Genomic DNA, 25768 nt, shown 5'->3' on the forward strand with positions numbered 1-25768 from the left:
TTTTAAGGATCACTGTAGCTACTGTATAGAAAGCAAATGGTGGGGGGAGGGTGGCAGGGGACCTATGAGTCCAGCAAGGCTGTAGTAGGAAGGTCAGTTAGGAGGTGATTACATTGATTCAGGCAAAGAGATAGATAGAAGCTCTGAGCTGGGTAGTAATAGTGGAGATGGTAAGAAATGAATAGATTTTGGATATATTTTTAAGGCAAAGACAATAGGATTTGCTGGCAAATTAGATATGCAGTATGAAAAAAGTTACAGATCACTGTTAAGTTTTTAGCCCTTCAAGTAACTGAAAAGATGGAATTGCCTTTTACAGAGACAAAACTAGGAGAAGAATAGGTGGCTATGTTACTCTGAAGTTCAAGGAATTGGTCCAGGATGGATAAAAATTTGGAATTCATCAACATAGGACATTTAAAATCATAAGATTAGCCCTGGGTGGTGTGGCTCAGTTGGTTGGATGTCATCCCATGCACTGAAAGGTTGCCAGCTCGATTCCTGGTCAGGGCACATGTTCAGGTTGCAGGCTCAAAGCATGGCGGGGGGAGTGTGCAGGGGGCAGGCAATCGATGTTTCACCTTCACATCAATGTTTCTCTACCTCTCCCTTCTTCTCTCTCTAAAATTCAATCTAACAAAGAGGGAATATGCAAATTAACTGTTACAAAGATGGCGGCACCCAGTCCCCTCAACCCTGCTGGAGTCCCTGAGTCCTTTCAGCCCCGCCGGGGGGTGGCAGGTGCACGGTGCGACTGGACCCGCCCTCAGTCCCCCATCCGCCCACAGCTGGCCCAAGGCGCAGGCAAGCCTTGGATGGCGGCTGCCCAGAGCCACCCGAGGCTCAGGTAACAAGGACCAGCCAAGGCTTGCGCTGCCAGCAGTGGCAGCAGCAGAGGCGTGATGGGGGCATCCCCTTCCCCTGATCACTGAGTCTCCTCCTGCCCCTGAGGGCTCCTGGACTGTGCGTGGGGGCAAGCCAAGCTGAGGGACCCCCTTCTCCAGTGCATGAATTTTCATGTACCGGGCATCTAGTTAAAAATAAATAAAATAAAATCTTTTAAGACACTCCAACAATTAAAGGATAAAGAGATAAGGACAACCCAAATGGAGACTGCAAAAGATTAGCCAGTGAGGTGGGAAGAAAAACAGGAAAGTGTGATATTCTGGAAGCTAAGTGAAGAAAGTATTGCAAGGCAGAGGAGTGACTAGTTGTGTTAGATGGTAGAGTAAGATGAAAACTGTTCATTGATCATTGGATTTAGCAATTTGGAAGCCATTGGTGACCCTGATAAGGAATCATTCAGTGGGGTGATTGGGGCAAAAAGTTTGACAGAAATGAGTTTAAAAGAGAATGTAAAGTTAATAATTAGACACAGCTGAGAATAGACTCAAAAGTCCTTTGAGGGGGCTGTCACTATAAAAAGGAACAGAGAAACCCAAAACACTAATTCAAAAGAATATATGTGCCCCCATGTCCATTGCATGATCTAATTGAATAAAAGAGAAACATGCAAATTGACCATACCTTTGCTATGCCCAAGCCACGTCACCAGCCAATCAGAGTGACTATATGCAAATTAATCCAACCAAGATGGCGGCCGGCAGCCACAGAGCTGGACCAAGCAGGAGACTTGGTTGCCCTGGCAATGGAGGAAGCCAAGCTTCCTGCCTGCACTGGCCGGCTGTGGCCTCCGCTAAAGGCAACAAAGTTTCAATTATAGAAGACAAATGAATCCCAGATACCTGCTTCCAGCCAGCCTCCACTGGGAGCTTGGGTGGCTGGGGGCCGTGGCCAGCCTGCAAACAGCCATCAGCCCCTCACCCAGGCTGGCCAGGCACCCCAGCAGGGACCCCCAGCCTGAAGGGGCTGTGGCCAGCCTGCAAACAGCCATCAGCCACTCACCCAGGCAGGCCACACCCTCATGGGGTGAGGGTCCCCGCTGAGGGGCTTGGCAGCCTGAAAACAGCCATCAGCCAATCACCCAGACTGGCCAGTTACCCCAGCAGGACCCCGCACCCTGAAGGGGGTGTGGCCAGCCTGAAAATGGCCCTCAGCCCCTCACCCAGGCTGGCCAGGCATCCCAGTGGGGATCCCCACCCTGAAGGGGCTGTGGCCAGACTGCAAACAGCCATCAGCTCCTCACCCAGGATGGCCACACCCTCAAGGGGTGAGGGTCCCTGCTGGGGGGCTTGATCAGCCTGCAAACAGCCATCAGCCCCACACCCAGCTGGCCAGGCACCCAGCAGGGACCCCCACCCTGAAGGGGCCATGGCCAGCCTGAAAACGGCCCTCAGCTCCTCACCCAGGCTGGCCAGGCACTCCAGCAAGGACCCCCACCCTGAAGGGTGTGTGGCCAGTCTGAAAACGGCCCTCAGCCCATCACCCAGGCTGGCCAGGCACCCCAGCGGGACCCCCACCCTGATCCGGGACACCCTTCAGGACAAACCAGCCAGCCCCCACCCATGCACCAGGCATATAGTAAAAGGGTAATATGCAAATTGACCCTAACAGCAGAACGACTAGAATGACTGGTCACTATGACACACACTGACCACCAGGGGGCAGATGCTCAATGCAGGAGCTGCCCCCTGATGGTCAGTGCGCTCCCACAGGGGGAGCTCTGCTCAGCCACAAGCCAGGCTGACAGCTGCCAGCACAGCAGTGATGGCGGGAGCCTTTCCCGCCTCCTCAGCAGCACTAAGGATGTCCAATTGCAGCTTAGACCTGGTCCCCGCTGGCAAGTGGACATCCCCCAAGGGCTCCTGGGCTGCCAGAGGGATGTCTGACTGCCAGCTTAGGCCCGATCCCCCGGGGAGTGGGCCTAAGCCAGCAGGTGGACATCCCCCGAGGGGTCCCAGACTGCGAGAGGGCACAGGCCGGGCTGAGGGACCCCCCCCCCCGAGTCAAATTTTTATGCACCGGGCCTCTAGTCTTATATAATAAAAGGCTACTATGAAGAGCAGAACAACCAAACTGAATAACCGGTCACTGTGATGTGCGCTGACCACCAGGTGGTGCACACGGAACATGACGGGCGTCAGCTGCGGTGGGATGGTGGAGCAAGTGAGTGGGGGCGCCAGACCAAGGTGGGGCGCTGGTCGCTGTCATTGGGGCAATCCTCTGGTGGTTACTGAAAATTCTTTGCTCCAGCGTGCTGCGGTCCCGCCTGGCGCTCACACCTGCTGCCAGCGCTGGAGCCACCGTTCATACCTGCTGCCAGCACCTGGTACTGGTTCTGATCAATTGGAGCCATCAGCAGGTGCGAGTGGCCGCTGATGGACCGTGATTGCCCCTGAGGGTTTCTCCACTTCCCCCTGCTCCTGAGAGGTGATCGTGGCAGAAGTCGCCGCTCGCACCCGCTGATGGCACCGGCCCCACTCACATCCACTGCTGGCGCCACACCTGTCAGCCGGTGCAAGTGGGGCCAGCGTCATCAGCATGTGGGAGCAGTGGTAGCGGGAGTGGGGCTGCCGGCAGACAGGGACTGGGGGCCACAGCGGGAGGGGCCAGGCATGGGTGTGGAGGATGGGCTGAGACACACTTCTATGCCCACCACAGCCTTGTGGCCCACAATTCCTTTCAAGGTGCATGAATTCATGCACTGGGCCCCTAGTTATTTATAATAGCCAAGATTTGGAAGCTGCACAAGTGTCCATCAGTAGATGAGTGGATAAAAAAGCTGTGGTACATTTATACAATGAAATACTACTCAGCCATAAAAAAAGAAGGAAATCTTAACCTTTTGCGACAGCATGGAGAGTATTATAAGTGAAATAAGCCAGTCAGAGAAAGATAAATACCATATGATTTCCATGTGGAATCTAATGAACAAAATAAACAAGCAAGCAAAATAGAAATAGACTTATAGATATAGAAAACAGACTGACAGCTGTCAGAGGGGAGGGGCGTTGGGAGGCTGAGTAAAAAAGATGAAGAGAATTAAGCAAGAAACAACAATTTATAGACACAAACAACAGTATGGTGATTACAAGAGAGAAAGGGGATGGAGGGACATAAAAGAGGGTAAAGGAGGATAAAGGGTGATGGAAAGATACTTGACTTTGTGTAGTGAACACAAAACAATACAAATTAATTAATTTAAAGGAACAGAGAAGCAACATTATAGCTTAAGGAAGTACATGCAATCAAGAGAAGGTAATTTTTTTCTAAGATAGGAAAAATTATGGCATATTTGTATGCTGGTGGGAATTATCCAACTGAGAAGGAAAATTTGATGGTGAGAGGAGGTACATCTTTGATAAGAAAGAGGGGGATCTCATGCACAAGAGGTGGGTATTTGTCATTAGGGAAACAGACAGCCTATCTCTAATAGATGGAGGGAAAATAGATTTTACAGGCACAAATGCAGAGAGGTGGGTAAATATGGGAAGAACAGGTTGTTGAAGTTCTCTTTTGATTGTTTCTGTCACAGGAAGCAAGGTTACTAGCTGTATTTGAGAACAAGGAAGATATATTGGAAATTTTGAAAAAGAAGAGAAAGTATGAAATAATTACCTAGGAGAGAAAAATAGGAAATGAACTAGTGTATGCAATTGACTGAAGGAAGCTTCAAAGTTAAAATGAATCCAATCAGGTTGAATGTGTATTTTCCTGAGCTTCACATTCAGCTGCCTGGGTTGTAGACATGGAAATCAAGAAAAAGGTGGATATAGGCCTGACTGGTTTGGCTCAGTGGATAGAGCGTCGGCCTGCGGACTGAAGGGTCCCAGGTTCGAATCCGGTCAAGGGCATGTACCTTGGTTGCGGGTACATTCCTAGTAGGGGGTGTGCAGGAGGCAGCTGATTGATGTTTCTCTCTCATTGATGTTTCTAACTTCTATTCCTCTCCCTTCCTCACTGTAAAAAATCAATAAAAAAATATTTTTTAAAAAAGGTGGATATAATTAGTGTTGGAATTTTGTCAGGTGAATATAATGTGAAATAGGGGCAAAGGAGTGACTAAAATGACAAATCATGGATTTTATACTTAGTTAGAAAGGGAGGATTTGGAAGTGGAAAGGGGAGCTGTGAAAGGTGTTAGGATCAATGAAGTACATATAGAGTCCTGTGAGGTCAAAGATTATTATTTGAATTGGAGAATTAAAGGGAGGAAGTTTGAAAGAGAGGAGATGATGATCAGAGTCAGAAGGATGCTGATAAGTAGTGTCCAGTGCTTTAAACTGGAATGAGAGTGCTTACCAATTTCCTAAGTGGCTATAATAAGTATTTTGATGGATTGATTTTTTAGGTTCATGACTACAAAGAAGGAACCCCAGTAGAGAAGACCTACTACATAGAATTATGGGATGTTGGAGGTTCTGTGGGCAGTGCCAGCAGTGTGAAGAGCACAAGAGCAGTATTCTACAACTCTATCAATGGTAAAGCATTTTTTATTTCTCACATGTATTAACGGTCTAAGAGTACAGATCATCTGATATGGAGTGCTGTGGGATGCTGGACTCATCTTAATTTAAGAAAGGTGTAATGACTCACAACTCTTAATATAAATCTGCCTATCGCATTCAAATTTATGTTTCTAGATTCTAACCATGTAATTCAGAACATTAAATATTTACTCTGTTTAGTGTTTCTATTTATATTATTGTCATAAACTAAATGTTGAGAAATAAAATTGTATTTGGGGAACTTGACATAAAACATGGAACTTTCAAAACACTGTCCCCTGGGAGTGCTATTTCTCTAGTCAGTTGGGAAAATACAATAGAGCTGTTAGGAATCCCACAGTCTAAGCCAGATGTCACAGAAATAAAAATCTTTCTTTCTTTCATCTCCCCTTAGAGAGAGTCCTATGTAATTAATTATAAAGAGATGCTTAAGGGTATTTTAAGGGGTGCAAAAAATTCCTCCAGGTATAGAGATTCAAATACCTCGAACAGATTTCCAGATGGAGGCATGTGATAGAGGTCATAGTTGCGATTCATAGAGGGCCTACTCTGCGTCAAGAGACTAAATCACTGACACCTGTGATTTACCTATAGCGTTTCTTTATCTTCTTCTCTTTTTTAAATGCATTTTTTAAACCTTGTACTGTGAAGTATAATTTCAGCTTGTCTTTGATTGATGTACCAAAAGATTTGGCTTCTCAACTCTTCCCTCCTAGTGTATGCTTAGCTAATACTCATTTATACTCATTCACTATTAGGTAAGCACTGTAATTGCTAAATACCTTCTTCATTCCTTATGTTCCTCTTTCACTATCTTATCTTCCCTTGTCATAAGCTGTTGTGGATGCTATAAAAAATTAAAAAAAGGAGAAAAAGCTTCTTGTCATTCGATATAAACTATAGAATACAGGATATAAACCATAGAATATTGTCTAACAGTGTTCCAGTCTACCTAAAGAAAAAAAAATGAAACAAAGGAGTTATAAGATAGTGGCATTAATCTATGATATTGTCATGCAAGAAAGAACATGATAATGGCATATATTAAAAGAATAGACAGAACCTAGACCCAGAACCTAGACACAGAACCTAGAGACAGAACATGGCCAAAGATCCTGGACAGAAACTGGCCACAAAACCTAGAGACAGAACCTAGCGAGAGAACATGGCAAAAGATCCTGGACAGAAACTGGCCACAGAACCTAGAGACAGAACCTGGCTACAGAACCTGGATAGAACATGGCAAGAGAACCTCACTAGAACCTGGTGACTGAACCTGGCTGGAGAACCTAGCGAGGGAACATGGCTATAGAACCTGGCTGGAGAACCTAGCAAGAGAACATGGACACAGAACCTGGCTGGAGATCCTAACCAGAACTTCGCTGGAGATCCTGAACAGAACTTGGCTGGAGATCCTGGCTAGAGATCCTGGCTAGGCTGCTGATCAACTGAATGCTGTCTCCGTGTCATTCCTTCTTCGCCGACTCCGTCTAAACCTTTGGGAACCCCTGGACCTGCTGGGGTTGGACCCCAGCATTGGGAAGATAAACGACCCAATCAAAATATGGGCAACAGACCTAAAAAGATACTTTTCTAGAAAGGACATACAGAAGGCCAAGAGACATATGAAAACATGCTCAAGTCATTAATCCAAGAGATGCAAACCAAAATAACAATGAGGTAGCATCTCACACCTGTCAGAATGGCTATCATCAACAAATCAACAAATGACAAATGCTGGCAAGGATGCAGAGAAAAAGGAACACTCGTGCACTGCTGGTGGGCATGCAGACTGGTACAGCCAGGTTAGAGAACAGTAAGGAGTTTCCCCAAAAAAACTAAAAATGGAACTCCCATTTGACCCAGTGATCCCACTTCTAGGACTATATCCCAAGAAATCAGAAATACCTATCAGAAAGGATATATGCACCCCTATGTTCATAGCAGCAGAATTTACAATAGCTAAGATTTGGAAACAGCCTAAGTGCCCACCAGCAGATGAGTGGATTAGAAACCTGTGGTACATCTACACAATATAATACTACGCTGCTGTAAAAAGGAAGGAACTCCTACCATTTGCAACAGCATGGATGGACCTGGAGAGCATTATGCTAAGCGAAATAAGTCAGTTGGAGAAAGATAAATATCACGTGATCTCACTCATTTGTGGAATATAATGAACAACATAAACTGATGAACAAAAGCAGATCCAGTGAGAGAGAAGCATCAATCAGGCCATCAAACCTCAGAGAGAATGCAGGGGAGGATGGGGGGAAGGGGAAGAGATCAACCAAAGGGCTTGTATGCATGCATATAAGCATAACCAATGGACACAGACATTAGGGGTGAGGGCACGAGCAGGAGGGTTGGGAGGGGCAATGGCAGGATAAGGACACATATGTAATACCTCAATCAATAAAGAAAGAAAAAAGACTAACAGGGGCAGAATATAATCAAGCTCTGGGTATCACTGGTCCAGCACATAGTAGCCAGCGAATGCAACTGAAAGAAATGTCTTTTGAGGCAGTAAAAAATGACAATATTATGGTGTCAAGAAAATAGAGAGTCAATGAGTTTCAAGAAGGAAAATGTGGTCAGCTCCATTAAATGCCATAGATAGACCATATAAAATGAAAAAGGGTTTATGTCTTTCAGATTTGTCATATTGCAAGTCACTATAGACCTTAAAAAGAGCACTTTATAGTACAGGATGGAGGACCATCATATGAGGTTGTGCATGATGCTAGTATAAAATAGGAAAGAACTGAAGCAATCTGAAGAAGTTTGAGAGAGATTGTTAATAGGTTTCATCTGGAGTGTACTAACTTTCATGAGGTGAGAAACCTCAATGACATTTTCAACAAGAAAAATCTGGCTGTATATAATTAACCTGAGAAATAAAAAATAAAATAGAATAAATATAAGTGAAAAAAAAAACAGTGAAAAAAGATAGTCATAGATGACTTCTTAGAGAAAAGGAGAGAAAGAAAAGAACTAGAATCAAGTGATAAAACTTGGTTTATATCATCCAAATGACTTTGTCAAAGTTGATACCAATCTGATCTGGCAAAGAAAAGTTTAGATATATAACACTTTTGAACTTTTGTTTAGATCTTTTTGAGAAAAAGTTAAGAGCAAAATAAATGTAAAGATAAAAATTATAAGTAATACAGTTAAAAACCATTTAAAACCTAGAAAGTTTATGGAATTGAGTCATAAACTTAATAAGTGCTAAAGAAGAAAGCCATCTAAATCCACTTATTTGACTGTCTTTTCTATACCTACTATTCATTAGTGATTTGTCTCTTCCTTGAATATTACTGAAGTAATTGCATATATTTTGTTTTACAGAGAAGGCTGAGACATATTTCTGTTTCTTAAAGTTTAAAAAAAAAAAAAAGTCCCTTTAAGCCCTGGCCGGGTGGCTCAGTTGATTGAATTGTCATCCCATACACCAAAAGGTTGTGGGTTTGATTCCTGGTCAGGGTATATATCTGGACTTCAGGTTCAATCCCCAGTAAGGGCGAGGAGGGGGCGGGGGTGAGTAGGGGAGGCAGCCAATTGATGTTTCTCTCTCCCTCCCTCTCCCTTCCTTGCTCTGTAAAATCAATTAAGAAAAACATCTTAAAAACACACACACACAAATGCATAGTCTTTATTCTTAGTAATAACATTATTCCTTCAAGAGCTTACCTTCTTCCCACTGTGATGAACTAGGCTGGTAATCCCCAAAGAAAATCTCTAAAGTATGTCTTTACCTCTTTCTCTTTTAAGATTAGAACATATTCTGATCAGCTGTCAACCTGATTTCTTTGCTCTGGACCCCCAGAGTGACCCTCCTAGCTCATACAAACAGGAACTCTCAACCCAAATGAAAGAGGGAGAATAAGGAAAAAGAGTACTCAAATGCCTTTAAAAACTCTAGAGCCTTAAATAGAAATCTTTTTTTTTTTTTAAATGAACTCCTTCCAGTCCAGCTAATAGCTCATCTAAACCTTTGTAATCTTTTCACTTTCCCAACCAAAAGTCTCACCCATAGCTTTATGATATTTATACCTGGGAAATAGGGAGAGGAGAAAATATCTGCCACTCCTGTGCCCTAAAGTAAGACTTTATTCTGTTTTTTCTCAATCTTTTACTGTCAAATTAGTTGAGTTTAAGGCAAGTTATTCAACCTCTCTGAGCCTCAGTTTCCACATGTATAAAATAAAGGTAATTCCTACTTCATAGAACTGTTCTGAAAATCAAATTAGATAACACATGTAAAGTACAATATGTAGCATGTAAGTGATGAATAAATGTTAGCTGTTTTTTTATATATTTTTAAATTGATTTCCGAGAGGAAGGGAGAGAGAGATAGAAACATCAGCGATCAGAGAGAATCATTGATAGGCTCCCTCCTGAATGCCCCCTACTGGGGGTCAAATCCACAACCCGGGAATGTACCCTGACTGGGAATTGAACCGTGACACTCAACCACTGAGCCACACCAGCCAGGCAGCTCTATTTTTTAATGGTAGCTCTTTATTCCTTTTTTAAAAAAATCTATCTTTAATTATGTGTCCTTGATGCCTAATAGAACACCTCATTGAGGAAGGTAGAGTGAATGCAGTTGGATATGGGGACAACTGTCAGATCTCTATTTATTCCAGATGCCAGGAGAGAGAACAGATTTATCTGAGCCAGCTTGAACAAGTCAGCTATGACATGCACAAGCACCTTCATTGTACAAATGTCTGTAAAATCTAGAGAAGCCAAATAATTCTAACTCTTTTGCCCTTCTTTTTTAAATTGACATGAAAATGGAGGAATCATCGGTTTCACATCCTCTCTTCACAGTAGAATCTGGGTAATACAAAAGGTTGGGAGTTTAAAAACCTATAGTCTTTTGACCTCAAGATATCTTAAATTTCATTAGGCATAAAAGCTTTTCCTTTTTTATCTATAGCTTATTGGAATAATTACCTGCTTTTCTTTTCTGTCTAGGATCTTAACTGATTCTGTTTAATTGTATTTCTGAGCCTCATTACATTTCATCATTTTCCTCAATCTCTCAAAAGTCCATCTATTTTATATTATTCGTATCTCTTGACTATTTCTTCTTATCCCCTTCTAATGGCATTATTTATTTTGTTCTTTTAACTATCTCTCAAAGAACTAAAAAATTGGACTCTTGAGTTGATTAGGCAAGGCCCACGTAATCTATAGGAAAACGTTTTCCAGGTAAAGAATAACAGTTGTATCAAATTAAATCAATACTGTTTTAATTTATTTTATTTAATATTTTTAGTGAAAAATAAGTATTATGTGTATGTATGATGTCTCTGACAATACTGTGCAGAGTGCAATACTATGCAGAGTGCAGTTAGCTTTTTGAATGCATATACTTTCTTATATACTTGAAGTATTTTTTATTCTCTTTTTCAATGAGGTAGTTCTGCAATTAGGACCAGACAGAGTAGGCACACATTAAGTGTTGAATGAAGAAAAAAAAAGAAAAGACATTCTAAAAGTTTAATGACATTTTATAGAATTTTTAGAAGTTAGACTGACAAAGGAAATTTGGTAGATTATTTGTAAGAACTTGTAGAAGAAATTTTAAAATAATTGTGTCTGCGTAGTATTATACATACTACTCGAATGCTAGGTTCACTAAGCAGCTCATTGCTTGTTATTTTATAGGTCTCACTTTGCCAATTCGGAAATGAAGAAGAATTGTTCCTGTACTGACATTATTTTCTCTGATTATTTTAGGTATTATTTTAGTACATGACTTAACAAATAAGAAGTCATCCCAAAACTTGTATCGTTGGTCATCAGAAGCTCTCAACAAGGATTTGGTGCCAACCGGAGTCTTGGTAACAAATGGGTAAGCCCAAATTACTTCATAATTGGTTTGAAATGTTATAGCAAGCACAAGAATGCACCCTCCAAAATAACACTTTGTAAGATGTTTGATTTGCAAATATTTTCTCCCAGTCTGTACATTGCCTTTTCATTCTCCTAACGGTGACTTTCACAAAGCAATAGTTTGGCATTTCTAAAAGTCTAATTTCTCAGTTTTTTCTTTTATATTTTATACTTTGGGTAGGTATCATGTGTAAGAACTCTTGGCTTAAGTCCAGAACATGCAGATTTTCTCCTCTGTTTCTTCTAGAAGTTTTATAGTTTTAGGTTTACTTTTAGATCTGTGCTCCTTTTTGAGTTACTTATAATGTGGAAGGTTTTAGTTGAGGGTGACTTTTGCATATGAATGTCCAGTTGTCACAGCACAATCTATTGACAAGATTAATCTTTCTTCATTGAATTGCTTTTACTCTTTCGCCATAAATCAGTTGACCATATTTATATGGGTCTATTTCTAGACTCCCTAATTCCATTCCATTGCCCTGTTTGCCTATCCCTTCACCAGTACTACAGTCTTGATTATTGTAGCATTATAGTAAGTCTTAAAATTAGGTGGTGTGATTCCTCCAATTGTTTAGCTAGTCTAGTTTGCCTCACCATATAAAATTGAAACCAGCTTGTCTATATTGGCAAAAATTATGCTTGGATTTTTATTGGAATTGCAATAAACCTATAAATCAAGTTAGAGAGAATATTTGTTGCCTCTTCTAATCCGTGAGCACAGATGTTTTACTTCAAAACATCTTCAGTGATAATCCTAAATATGATATCATTTCATCTGTGTACTTCAGTGTGTAACTTTAAATATTAAGAACTTTTTGAACATAACCAAAATGTAATTGTCATACTTAAAATTAACAATAACCCTTTAATATAGAATATTATTTTAATTTACACAAATGTCTTGTAAATATTGGTTTATTCAAATCTGTATCTAAGTAAGGTCCACTCATTGTATTTACTTTCTTTTCATCTTAACTTCCCCTTCCTTTTTTAATTTTTTTATTTTACCCTCTAGCAGTTAATTTTTAGAAAAAAAGATGGCTTGTTTGTCTTGTAGAATTTTCTGTATTCTGGATTTTGTTGATTGCTTGCTGATAAGAGCTGTTAAATTTGTTTCTCTGAATTGTAAATCTTCTCTAAAATGGTAGTTAAGTATAGCGATCTGAAAGATGCAATTTGTGTGTGTGTGTGTGTGTGTGTGTGTGTTTGCCAAAGTTAAATTGGATGTAAGGTTTAATGAAAGAGAGAAAAAATGGAAGCTAAAAAAAGATATGAGAACAAATTATATGTGTATTTCAACATGTATGTTATGATACATATATAATACACATGCTAATGTATAACACGTGCAGCATGTTATATTACATATGTAATATATGTGTTGATTTGCAAGAGATTATGCAAGACTACAAGTGACAGAGATATATGTGTATTAAAGATGATGTTGGATGAACTATATACAAAAATTTGAATATGAACCATACTTAGCGAGTATAGGAAAATAAAATAGTCCTAACAGAGGACACTCTCAATGCTTTATTATCTAATAAAGCAGATTTCAGTTTTAGACAATTTCTCCTAAATCAGGGATGATATTGGCAAAAAGAATCAAAGGTCTTGAACTCAAGCTATTGTTGGCTTTGTTGCAATAAATAGAATGGTAATATTTTTATGAAATGGGAGTTAATAGTTCAAAACAATTGTGTTGCAAGGTTGAATAGTAACTGAGGTTCTGCAAGATTATTGTAAAAGGCAAAAAAAATAATAATTTTGTACACACACCCCTAATTTAGATTATTCAAAGAGAAAGGGAAATAATATCAAAGGAAGAAAGACAGCTATGCTCAACTGGCTTGTATTGATTGGATTGTGCAATATTGATTTACTGTCATCAGGTGTTTGAAACCAGATTTTGCTGACCATTGTAAATTGAGCTTATAACATGTCAAAAATTCAAACCTTTTATTTCTAATATGTGAATAGAATTTAAATTAATTCAACAACGTTGGGCTCTATGTTCCTTTTATTTTTATTTATTTTTTTATTTTATTAAATCTTTATTGTTCAGATTATTACATTTGTTCCTCCTTTTTCCCCCCCATAGCTCCCCTCCAACCAGTTCCCACCCCACCCTCTGCCCTTACCCCCCCCCCACTGTCCTCATCCATAGGTGCACGATTTTTGTCCAGTCTCTTCCCGCATCTCCCACACCCCTTTCCCCCCCAAGAATAGTCAGTCCATTCCCTTTCTATGTCCCTGATTCTATTGTAATCAACAGTTCATTCTGTTCATCAGATTATTTATTCACTTGATTCTTGGATTCACTTGTTGATAGATGCATATTTGTTGTTCATAATTTGTATCTTTACCTTTTTCTTCTTCTTCCTCTTCTTAAAGGATACCTTTCAGCATTTCATATAATACTAGTTTGGAGGTGATGAACTCCTTTAGCTTTTCCTTATCTGTGAAGCTCTTTATCTGACCTTCAGTTCTGAATGATAGCTTTGCTGGATAAAGTAATCTTGGTTGTAGGTTCTTGGCATTCATCACTTTGAATATTTCTTGCCACTCCCTTCTGGTCTGCAAAGTTTCTGTTGAGAAATCAGCTGACAGTCGTATGGGTATTCCCTTGTAGGTAACTGAGTTTCTTTCTCTTGCTGCTTTTAAGATTCTCTCTTTGTCTTTTGCTCTTGGCATTTTAATTATGATGTGTCTTGGTGTGGTCCTCTTTGGATTCCTTTTGTTTGGGGTTCTCTGCGCTTCCTGGACTTGTAAGTCTATTTCTTTCACCAGGAAGGGGAAGTTTTCTGTCATTATTTCTTCAAATAGGTTTTCAATGTCTTGCTCTCTCTCATCTTCTGGCACCCCTATAATTCTGATGTTGGTACGCTTGAAGCTGTCCCAGAGGCTCCTTACACTATCTTCGTATTTTCGGATTCTTTTTTCATTTTGCTTTTCCGGTTGGGTGTTTTTTGCTTCTTCGCATTTCAAATCTTTGCCTTGATTCTTGCGCTCCTCTGGTCTGCTGTTGGGAGTCTGTATAATATTCTTTATTTCAGTCCGTGTATGCTTAATTTCTAGTTGGTTTTTTCTCACAACATCGAGGGTCTCATTAGATTTCTTGTAGATCTCAATAAGTTTATGGGCGGCTTCTAGACAGTTCTTGAGAGACCTTAAAAGTGTGGTTCTGAACTCAATATCCTCCACTGACAATTTTGTCCTGTTTCTTTGACTCCGCATTTTTTATGCTTTCTTGGTGCACCCCCTAGTGGTCTTTGTGCGCAGTCTTGTTGTAGTTAAGCCTTGATTGTTGTAGGGGGGATTTGACCTCCAGGCCAACTGGCTGTGAGACTCAGCTGTGTCTGCAGTGGGAAAACTTCTGTCCTCTGGGGAGGTGCTAATCTAGCCTTTGCCTGAGGCTATCTGGCAAATGGCTCTGTGCAGGGCTTGGGTGGGGCGGGTGGGTCGCATGGGATCAACAGGGCGGGTGGAGGGAGCAGTTATGGCTGCTCTCAGTCCCGTCCCCAGAGGCTCTGCCTCTCAGAGTCCCAGCAACCGCTGCAAACCTCGGAGAGAAAGCTGCCCTCACGTTCCGATGCCAGACAGTCCTGCTTCTCCCGTTTGAGTCTGGATCCCTAGAGACTCCCCCAGAACTAGAGCTCAGAATCTGAGACTCCCTCCCGATTGAAAATGACAACTGCGCCCTCAGCCACCAGCCCGCTCTGTGCGCACCTCCGCGCTTTTGTATTTTCCGCACTGCACCTCCTCTGAGTCTCAGTATGCTGTTCTCTTTCCTTCTAGTTGAAGAATTTCCCCTCAGCCAGTCTTTCTGTGGTTCTGGGTGATGTCCATTCTGTCTTTTAGTTATATTTTTGAAGTGGTTGTTCGAGGCAGCAAACTCCGCTGTTTACCTATGCCGCCATCTTGGTTTTTTCCAGGGCCTTACCTCTATGTTCCTTTTAGTTATAGAAGGAATACCACTCTATCCTTTGTATAGAAATAGAAAGAAAGAATTGTAAAGAACTGTAGTGCTGGTACAATTGTTATTGTACCAACAAAGAGAGGTAACTAGCCCAAGGTTATCCAGTGACCCTAAGGGATTTGTATTGCTTGTCCTTGGTCTCCCTGTCCTCTGTCTCCCACAGTTCTCATATCAGGACAAACAACTGTTTGTTATTCAGTTCTTTCCTTTTACTATTCATTTTGTGGTTTAGCTGTTTCTTCCCTTTCTATGTATTGAAACCATCTTAATGGTTGATTTATTCTGGCCTTTAGCATCCCTATTTCCTGTTTTCCTTGAACAATCTATTTTTCATTGTAATTTATAGACAGAAATATGTATGGTAGTATAAAGTTTATTTATATCCTTGCAGATACCCAGAAGCTTGTCATTTTCCCGTCTGACACAAGGCTTGAGTGCCATGCTAGTTTCCAGGGTTTTCTTTACACTGAGGTTTGAATCCACTCTGTGCATCTATACAGAAAAATTCCTGAGCCTTAGGAGATAGAGCTTTGGGAGAAGTCAACTCAACCTACCTTGGTATACCTGGTGGGCACTAAGTTATTCAAGTAGTCTATAAGGGCTCATAGGCACAAATTTTGAGTAGTTAGATAAATAGTTGGAACTCTGTAGATGGTGAGGATGGATTGTTAAATAAATAAGTAGATGGAGGAAATTAGGAGAAAAATAGGTTTATAGGTGAGTCAGTGAATGATCAGTAAAATAGTATAAGCTAGTTGCATTTAAATATTATATATCTACATCAGAAAGGTAAATTCTATTCACCTCTTCATTATTTATCACAGGGATTATGATCAGGAACAGTTTGCTGAGAACCAAATCCCACTCCTGGTAATAGGGACTAAACTGGATCAAATTCATGAAACCAAGCGCCATGAAGTTTTAACTAGGACTGCTTTCCTGGCTGAGGATTTCAATGCAGAAGAGATTAATTTGGTGTGTATTTTCACTAATGCATGTTTGTATTACTGTCAGTTGAAAGTGAACCTGAAGACTTCACAAGTCATATATTCTCCCAAAAGAAGCTTTATACTTGAAGTCAGGCTATTTTGGTTATACTCCAAAATATGGTGCAAATTGGAATCAACATAGACTGTCAGATGGGCAGTCACTTCGGTCTCTTTATATGCTGATCTGTTGGAATGTTTAAACTTTGTTCTATGAATAATGTAAAAATCATGGGCTTTTTCTTTAAAAGATTTTTAAAAATCACCCTAAAGTCAAAATAAGTAACTTAAGGTGACAAAGAAAGATTGTGATACTGTACCTTGATTATTCTTGCTTTAGAAAAGCCTCTTAGTGTTTTAAATTACAGAATTTACCTTAAAGGGCAAACAACTAGACAAGTGAAAAAATTACAACCTATAAACCAGGAGTGCTTCATAGGCATTCGTTTCTATACACTCTTACGTGTATACGGACGATTGAATCCCTTCCTGAGATACTTAACTCAATTAGAATTTGGTGCTAAAAAGGCTAAGAAAAGTCCTCATATAAACCAGTTGGTGTTGCCCAGAGAAAGATATGTCATTGCTCACAAGTAGGATTTGTGCAGCGTATATGGTGCACTGGCATTCAGACATGTGGTGGTCGTAGTGGTTTAATAATACCAGCTGCTACCATTTATTATTTACGTGCCAAGCACTGTTCTGCTTATTTACATGCGTTATCTCACATGCATTCTCTTCATATCATCTCTATAAAGTAGGCATTATTATTATCCCCATTTTAAAGATGAAGACTAGTAGCAGAGAGGGGTAACTAGGCCATAGTTACCCAGTCAAAGCAGGCACTCTGACTTCATAGCCTGTGCTGTACAATTAACCCTATTTTCCACTTAATTTTCCTACAGTTAACATTTAGAATCTTGGAAAGAACTCTTAGAAATCACCTAGATTAACAATTACCCAAAGCTAACTGCATACTCATATTACCAGCAAACAGTACCTGTGAAAATTTTTTAATAACTGCCCCATAGCAGGAGCTTTTTATTCATAAGGTCTGGCAGGAGGACAGGGCTCTAGTTTAACAAATAACTCAGGTGATTCTAATGCCCTTACTCTGAGAGTCAACATTTGTGAACACTGCTTTGATTCAACCACCTCTACCCTCATAATTGAATCAGCTTCTGTTACATTCTACTTGGCAGTTAAGGTACCTTATTTCTCTCAACTGCCACCATGGAATATTCAGTGTAAATGCCCCTGGTGGTCAGCACTGGACCATAGGTTACAGAAGATTCCTGCTCTTTAGAATATATAATCTATATATATAAAAGCCTAAGCGACCATTACGATCGGTTGACCGGAATGACCAGTTGCTATGAAGCACACTGACCACCAGGGGGCAGATGCTCAACATAGGAGATGCCCCCTGGTGGTCAGTACACTCCCACAGCAGGAGCGCCACTCAGCCAGAAGCCAGGCTCACCTCTGGCGAGCGCAGCTGCGGTGGTGGGAGCCTCTTCCACCTCCACAGCAGTGCTACGCAGCCACAAGGTGCCCAGCCCCAGCCTGGGCTCCTTCCCGGCCATCTTCCCCTTCGGCACTGCTACACCCCTTGCGGGATGTCGGACTGCCGGTTTCGGCCAGATCCCTGCAGGCCAGTCCGACATCCCCCAAAGGGTCCTGGATTGAGAGAGGGCGTAGGCCAGGCTGAGAGACCCCACCCATGCATGAATCCGTGCACCAGGCCTATAATATAATATATAATGCTGAGGTTACTTCCTTTGAAAATTATTTCCAAAGTGAAATTTACCATTACATATACTTAATTTGTTCCATTAATTACTTTTCAATGTGTTTTGGGAAGTACCTGTTTATAGTGGTTAAATGTATGATTTCCTACTTTATTTGCAAAGTCAGGGCCAATTGTTAACAAGATGTAAAGGTACTCAAATGGTGATACTTTGGCACACAGTCTCCACAGAGTTCACATACAACATACTTTTGGCGTTCTATCCGTGTATGGCCTTGAGGACACAGCAGGAGCGACAAGGGGGTCTTGAGTATACAGGGAACTAAAAAATGAGGAAAATTGGTTAAGAATTTAAAAAAGAGATCAAAAAGACTCAGCAAGTAAATATAAAGCCTCAAATAATAAACTAGTGTAACAATATTAGTGCTAGCATCTTTAGTTACTGTATGTATACATCAAAGAAGGAATCAGAGTTACCATCTTGTACCTGAAAAATGTCAGTGTTTAAATTCTAGATAGGGAGAAGATTACTTACTTTTTTCAAATCCTGTTAGGCTTATTGTTTCTAGTACAATTTTTTTCTCTGTTATGCATTTATTTCAAAATGGTCATATTAAAGCATCTTCCCTGGTTATTATTCCTTTCTCAAGCTTAGACAAGCTATTTAGAGCTATTAATTTTCAGGTTTTGCTCTCAGCCGTGATCAATAACAGATGGCTCTTTCAGCCTTAAAATTCTTATCCTGAAATTATAGAATTTCTCTAGCCTGGTCAAGCTTAAATTGTGCAGCCTTAGAATTAAGTTTTTGGGAGGTTTTATTTATTTGTTTGCTACTTGGTTTAGATTTTGTATTTAGTACTGCAGCTCTATTTGGAATCATCCTCGAAGCCTTTTAACATTCTGATGACTATTTAATTAGTATCCATTTTGTAAAACATCTAACACAGGTCCATCTAAGGTTTGTCTCTTATATGCCCCAACTGCTGTATAAATGTATTCAAACATTATTTCAAATACAATAGTTTGCATCATAATATTTCAGCTTATTTAATCTGTATATGGAATTATCTTTTATATTAGGTGCTTGTGTCTGAAAATTCAGTCTGAATAGCATTTTCTTGGAATGAAGAGAGAAGGGAACTAATATTTCAGTACCTGCTATGTGCCAGACATGCATTAACTCATTTAATTTTCACAGAAATCCTATGGGATAAGTATCGTTATCCCCATTTCATAAATGAACTACACTTAAAGATTTAGTAACCTAACCAATGTCACACAGTCTAGAAATGTAGAGACAGATATTCAGATTCAGAGTTTGCTGGCTTCTAGTATTCTGTGATCTTTGAAACATTTGTTAGAGTCTCTTTTTTTGTGGTTTTGAAAAATGTATTACAGATTCTGGCCAAAATTAAAAATGTGAGCCTTGAAATGTTATATATGGATAAAATAAGTGACTGTTACAAAATTTATTGGAAAGGAGTCATGTGGGCTTAGAGAGTACAAATCAATAAATGCAACACCAATAATTTCAGAATATCCCAAGGGACACAGCCTGAAAGACAAATATCATTCTTGTAAAGCAGCCTACATGATATCCTCATAGTTTGGTCTTATGTGCCATTTGAGTTAGAAATCAAAATATTCTGTCTCTTAAGGTGGCAAGTCAGTAATGACAAGCAAAGGAAACACAACCCTGGAATTTCAGTAAAAGGATAGTAAGCCTTTTAAGGTCTTTACTAGTCATTATAATGATTTAATGTTCCAGATTGTTTTGTTTCCTCTGGGCTTCATTTTTAAAAATCCTATTTAATAGTAATATATCTCGTTCATTATTGTTTCTCTAACTAGTGTTAATAATAATGCTTAATGATATTTAATAATAACATTGTCTATTATTATAAAAAATATATCTATTATTTATTATCACCTTTATGGCCTACCAAGAGATGTATTGCCTTGTGTTCAGTGAGTGAGAAATCCCTGGCAACTGTTATGTTTGTTCTTTGCTCCTCTTAATTCCTTATTTTCGTGCTTCCTATTATTTGTATGAACTGCATAGAACTTAGTTGAGCACTGGTGAGTAACTAGTGCTAAAAAGTAAAGTGTTGACTTTTTAATGGCTTTATTTCTGCTTTTCAGGGTAAATGTAGGTGGGTTACCTGATTAGTATCTTGGTTGTATTAGTAAGATATTAGTAATCCTGTCTTCCTTTGTGAATTAATTGATGTACATATTGGTTCAGTGTCTTCTAAAATTGCTCAAATAACAAAAAATGTCCTTATCTTCCTCTAGCACTTCCCTCCATGCTGTGTGCATCATAATTTAAAAATAACATGAATATTTTATGAGAGTATTATGCCTAATATTTTACTATAGAAATGTGCAACAGGAACATTGATAACTAACAAGAGCTATGTTCTCTAGCTTTTAATCGTAGGTCTTATGTTTTATCTTCTAGGATTGCACAAATCCACGGTACTTAGCTGCTGGTTCTTCTAATGCTGTCAAGCTCAGTAGGTTTTTTGATAAGGTAATGGCCTCAATTAAGTTATTTTTAAATTTAATTTATATATTATGAGAGTTTAACTTTTTTTATAGAATGCTTTGTCCTTTTATGCCTTCATCCTGAATGTCACAGGCTGAATAATACTTGTTTTGATCTCTCTTATCTGTTGGTATAATTGCTCAAGGCCTGCTGACGTATTTATACTATCACCAGTGTTCTCTAGCAAAGGATGAAAGCTACTGAATTTAAATGGGGTTTTTTAATAAGATACCTAATTCCACTTCTTAGAACTACTTATGTTTCCCTAATTTCTATCTCTTTTTGTACTTATTCACCCCTAAGCCCTACAAAAGACAATGAACTGAGGAGATTCTACTTAGTTAAAGCCCTGAGTTCATTTTGCTCTCCCAGCTATTAATAGTTCTTACTATTACTTTTAAGATAATCTTCTTGATTCCCTATTGTTTCCCTATCATAAACTTTTGCATTAAAGTTATTGACTCTTGCTAGCATCATCTTATTGTAGAATGAAAATGTAGAATGACTCAGCATGTTAGTAAATTAGAGCACTGTTTGTCTTTCTTTCACAAGTCCTTACAGCTGCATTGCACGTAGTATTGACCGAGCTTAAGTTGCTTGCCCAATGCTGACATTGTGTAGTAAAGTAAAATAGGATGTATTTCTGTATGCTATTGAAAAAGATTAATTTCTGTATTATATTTCCTTTTAAGTGTAATCTTCCAGGAAACATTTTTCTCATAGATCTTCTTTATGAATCATTTTTCTTTTAGCAATTTAGGGATTTAATATTTGGCCCTTTATCCAATATGTCAGCAGAGATAAAGCCCCACACCCTCCCTATTTAATGAGATCACAGGGAAATTTTTGCTTCATTGCAGAACTTTCCAACTGGTGTGTCGCAAATACGGCACAGCTGTACTGAGATATTGATCCACTCATTTCTCTGAGCAGCAGAACCCCTCGAGCTGGGTGATTGGCAACCTCTTCCATTTACCCCAGTGTGCTGTACAAATATTAGCAGTTTCTAAATGGGATGCACTGCAAGGAACCACATTTTCTGTTCACATTATTTTCAAACTTAAAATGTAAGAACTTTGATTAGTTTAGATCCCTGATCCCATCTGATACAACATACTATCCCCTAAGAGCAACATCTTATAGATCTGTGTCTGACATGGAAAGATCTCACAATATACTGTTTAAAATTTTAAATAATTTAATAATTTTAGAATTGAAATATTAAATGTAATGTTATATCTTAGAGAAACAATGGGATATAGACTAATGGGACCCAAGTTGTCTGTCAAGGCTTTTTTTTTTCTTTATTGATTTCAGAGAGGAAAGGAGAAGGTGAGAGAGAGATAGAAACATCAATGATGAGAGAGAATCATTGATTGGCTGCCTCCTGCACACCCCACACTGGGGATCGAGCCTGCAACCCAGGCATGTGCCCTTGTCCAGAATCGATCCTGGGATCCCTCAGTCCACAGGCTGACATTCTATCCACTGAGGCAAGCCAGCCAGGGCAAGGTTTTATTCTTAAAAAATCAGAGGGAACTTGATGAGTTTTAAGAAGAGAGCAAGATTTAATAAGAGGACATTACAAGTTGAGGACAGGGAGTTATAAGCAAAAGCAAAAAGGTAACTTCTCTAGTCGTTGCCTAAATCACAACCAAAAGTATGTGGATTAGGAGGTTGGCCAGACCTCCAGACTGAGGTGGTTGCCAGAAACCAAGGGATATGGCAGCTAAATTTCACCCAGTTTTCTATACATCATATCTGTGAGAATTTTTCCCCCATTGATTTTAGAGGGAGAAGGGAAGACGGAGAGAAACATCTGTGTGAGAGAGAGACATCCGTTGGTTGCCTCCTGTACCCGCCTCGACTAGGGATCAAACCTGCAATCCAGGAATGTGCCCTGACCAGGAATTGAACCTGCAACCCTGTGGTGTACCAAACTGCCCTCCAACCAACTGAACCACACTGGCCAGGGCCCCAAGAATTTAATGTAAAGATTTCTTTTCCAAGAGGGAATTTGACTCCTCCTCCAGACTCCCTTGGCCAGTAGTAATTCTTCCCTACTCTAGAATGATAGGATTTTCCTGTCCTGCCCCAGAGAAAGGAAAGTGAATCAGTCCCTTCTTGCTTTCTCTAAGACCAAGTATTTTGAGATGTATATTGGTCATGAACCAGCTTTCCTACCTCAGGGGCCAGTGAATGTAACCTTACCCCAGGTCTCTTTTGGCTAACAGTGACTCAGCCATAGTCTCTAAGATAGAAAAATCCAGCTATTTTGGCTGTCAGGCCAGTGAGAGTAAGCTAAGACAGGCCTGGAAGAAGATGCTCAGCATTTATTCAGAGGAATTTTTATTTTCATAATTCTAGATTCCAGTGTCTTAATCTCCAGATAATCTGTATCTTATTGATTAAATTTTCTTAATCACAACAGCTCTGGCTAAAGAAAACAATACGGCCTATACAATCATTGTAGTTTCTCAAGTGTTAGAACAGAATTTGTTATTTTTTAAAATGTGTTTCATAATAGGAAAACGTGGTGCTCCTTAAACTCACAATTTAGGGCATGCTGTTTGAGGGTTTCTTTATCATAGAAGTGATGGATTTGTGCAGATGCACCCACTGTTTTACAGTGTTTCTCCTGTTGACCAAATACAGACAGTTCTGAAACTGCTGAATTACGGGTGTAGATTAAATCCATAAAAAGACGCTACTTGACACTTGATGTTGTGTCATCTGTCTCCATGGAGGCTCTATAGAATTTATCACTGTTTTTGCTAGGGGCATGTGGTGGTTCATTGCATTACACAGACTCCTCTTTAAGGAATAGCTGTACTATTAGTAGGCAGGTGCTTTGCATTTTTCTTATGAATTCTGTTTGGTACCTTTTAGGACTGACTGCTGGGAAGCTTAGAGCCAAATTTCCTCTTATCCTATCTAATAAAGGGGGAATATGCTAATTGACCCTTGCACCGTCACAAAGATGGTGGCACCCACAGCCAATAAGGAGGGAATATGCTAATTGACTGCCACGCCATCAAAGATGGTGGCACCCACAGCCACAAGATGGCAGCGCCCAGTCCCCTCAGCCCACCTGCCTCCAGAGTCCCCAGTCCCCTCAGCCCCCAAGCTACCCAGGGCCGGCCCGAGGCGCAGGCAAGCCTTGGATGGCGGCTGCCCAGTGCCCTGGGCCAGCCCGAGGCTTGCGCTGCCGGCAGTGGCAGCAGCAGAGGTGTGATAGGGTGTCACCTTCTCCTGATCGCCAGGTCGCCTCCCTCCCCTGAGGGCTCCCGGTCTGTAAGAGGGGGCAGGCTGGTCTGAGGGACCCCCCCTCCAGTGCATGAATTTTCATGCACCAGGCCTCTAGTATACTAAAAATTGCATGGGGGGAAAAATTGCATGAATCAAATGTCATTCTCTGATTACTTAGTCATTTTTTTTTAATTTATTTTTTCATTTATTTTTTTAATCTATTAGTACTTTCTGGAATGAGGCAGGCTCTTAGGAAATAATCCTACAATCCTGATCTCATTAGCACCAGATTCAACTCACTGTACCAGATGCCTATAGCTATTGAAAAGACTCTTAGTTTGGATATATGTCTTTTAGTCCCCTGAATGGCCATTATAATTAGCCACTTTTTCCAGATCTGTGTACTAAACTCTTAAAATCTTTGTTTCTCACAGGTCATAGAAAAGAGATACTTTTTAAGAGACAGTAATCAGGTCAGTATCTATCTTTTCTTTATAAAATGGGTTCTTAAATTTGTAGAGAGGTAATTTCCAAATTTATTTTCAGAAGTGGTTAAAAAAAAAAAAAAAAAAAGTCGGGGAAGTCCCTTTGTAAGCACAAGCAACTGATTTTTTGCTGTTAAACCCAAAAGAAAATAAGATCAAGGGAAAGTAAGAGTTAAGGGAAAGTAAGAGTCCAAGAGATAATTAATTAATTAATTAATTAATTCCAGGAATAAGGTTACATTATAACATAATAAAATAAAATCGTTTGCTTGAGACACCAAAGATATATATCCGAAGTCTATTACAAGCAAATAATTCATGTAAAGTCCAATAGGTGAATATTCTGAGATTCACCTTCATCCTCTCTGATTTAGATGACCCTGTCACCAATTTGTTGGCAAATGTTTTCCATTTTGGGAAAATGTATTTTTATTATTTAGTCTGCTGTGGTTTTCTGAGTAAAACCACAGACTGGTGGTTCTCTCAGGCACAATAGACAGACATTTTAAAGAAAAAAAATTTAAAGGCTATTAGCATTTGAACTCTGCCTACTTGAGACTTACTGTGATTATCTTTCTTGCCTACAGATTCCAGGCTTTCCTGATCGAAAGAGGTTTTGGGGAGGAACATTGAAGAGCCTTCATTATGACTGAATTATGTGCATCCTTTGGAAGAGTGAGAAAGCAGTGGCAATTTTTCACAGCATTCTTCTGGCTGTGTTAATTATTAATGGCTCAGCCTTTTAATGAAATCATCTTAAAATGCCACCCTTCACCCTCACCCTTTAATGGAAAACTAAAAGGAACTGACAGTGCAGGAGGTCTGAACTTTGTCCCCATTCTCTCTGTTCCTCACCTTTCTGTCCCTGTTTATAGATTATGTAAAAGCCTTATGGAAATATGAGATGTTGTCAAAATGATGCAGTAAATGAGCAGTGACAGAGTGCTGCAGAGAAAATTTACTCCTGCCTAGAACCGGAGAGTTTTGGGGTTTGTAATTTTCCCACACACCTTGCTGAAGGCTTAATTAAGCACTTCAAAAATGTATCTCTATTGTTTTACCTTCTGGAGGGGAAAGGTTATGTTAACCAGCCCTGAGTTGTCTACCCCAAACAATCTTTGTCATTTTCAAAGAAGCAAAATCATGTTATTTAATTATCTCTACCCTCATCACACACAAGGATGCCTAATAATAGCAACCCTTGTTCCCTCTCCTCTCCTTTGAAAATGGCTCAGTGGCTGGAAGAGGAGGACTAATGGCTGGAGTTAAATATAAATAGATTAATAATACATAGAGAGCAGCAGTACCAGAAAAGAAGAATTCTGCAAGAAATTGACAGCTCACTAAATCCTTCACTCTTTAGGTAAAGCTGTCTGCACGATCACTGTTATCTGTTTGGAAATGGGTGAGGTGAAATCTAAGACCTGCACAAAGGCAGTAAGAAAGATTT

General features: G+C 40.0%; 1 protein-coding gene across 1 annotated transcript in view; it reads left to right on the forward strand.

Moving 5' to 3' along the window:
* RABL3 (RAB, member of RAS oncogene family like 3) overlaps positions 1-25239 on the forward strand; it is a 46765-nt gene extending 21526 nt beyond the window's left edge. Inside the window, exons 3-8 of the mRNA XM_059687735.1 lie at positions 5252-5381; positions 11163-11277; positions 16125-16275; positions 20498-20569; positions 24268-24306; positions 24906-25239. Coding sequence (XP_059543718.1) covers positions 5252-5381; positions 11163-11277; positions 16125-16275; positions 20498-20569; positions 24268-24306; positions 24906-24971 — 573 coding nt within the window. The 3' untranslated portion in view covers positions 24972-25239. The remainder of the gene's footprint in view (positions 1-5251; positions 5382-11162; positions 11278-16124; positions 16276-20497; positions 20570-24267; positions 24307-24905) is intronic.
* The last annotated feature ends 529 nt before the right edge of the window (positions 25240-25768 follow it).

Source organism: Myotis daubentonii, chromosome 3, assembly GCF_963259705.1.
Source record: "Myotis daubentonii chromosome 3, mMyoDau2.1, whole genome shotgun sequence".
Classification (NCBI taxonomy): Eukaryota; Metazoa; Chordata; class Mammalia; order Chiroptera; family Vespertilionidae; genus Myotis; species Myotis daubentonii.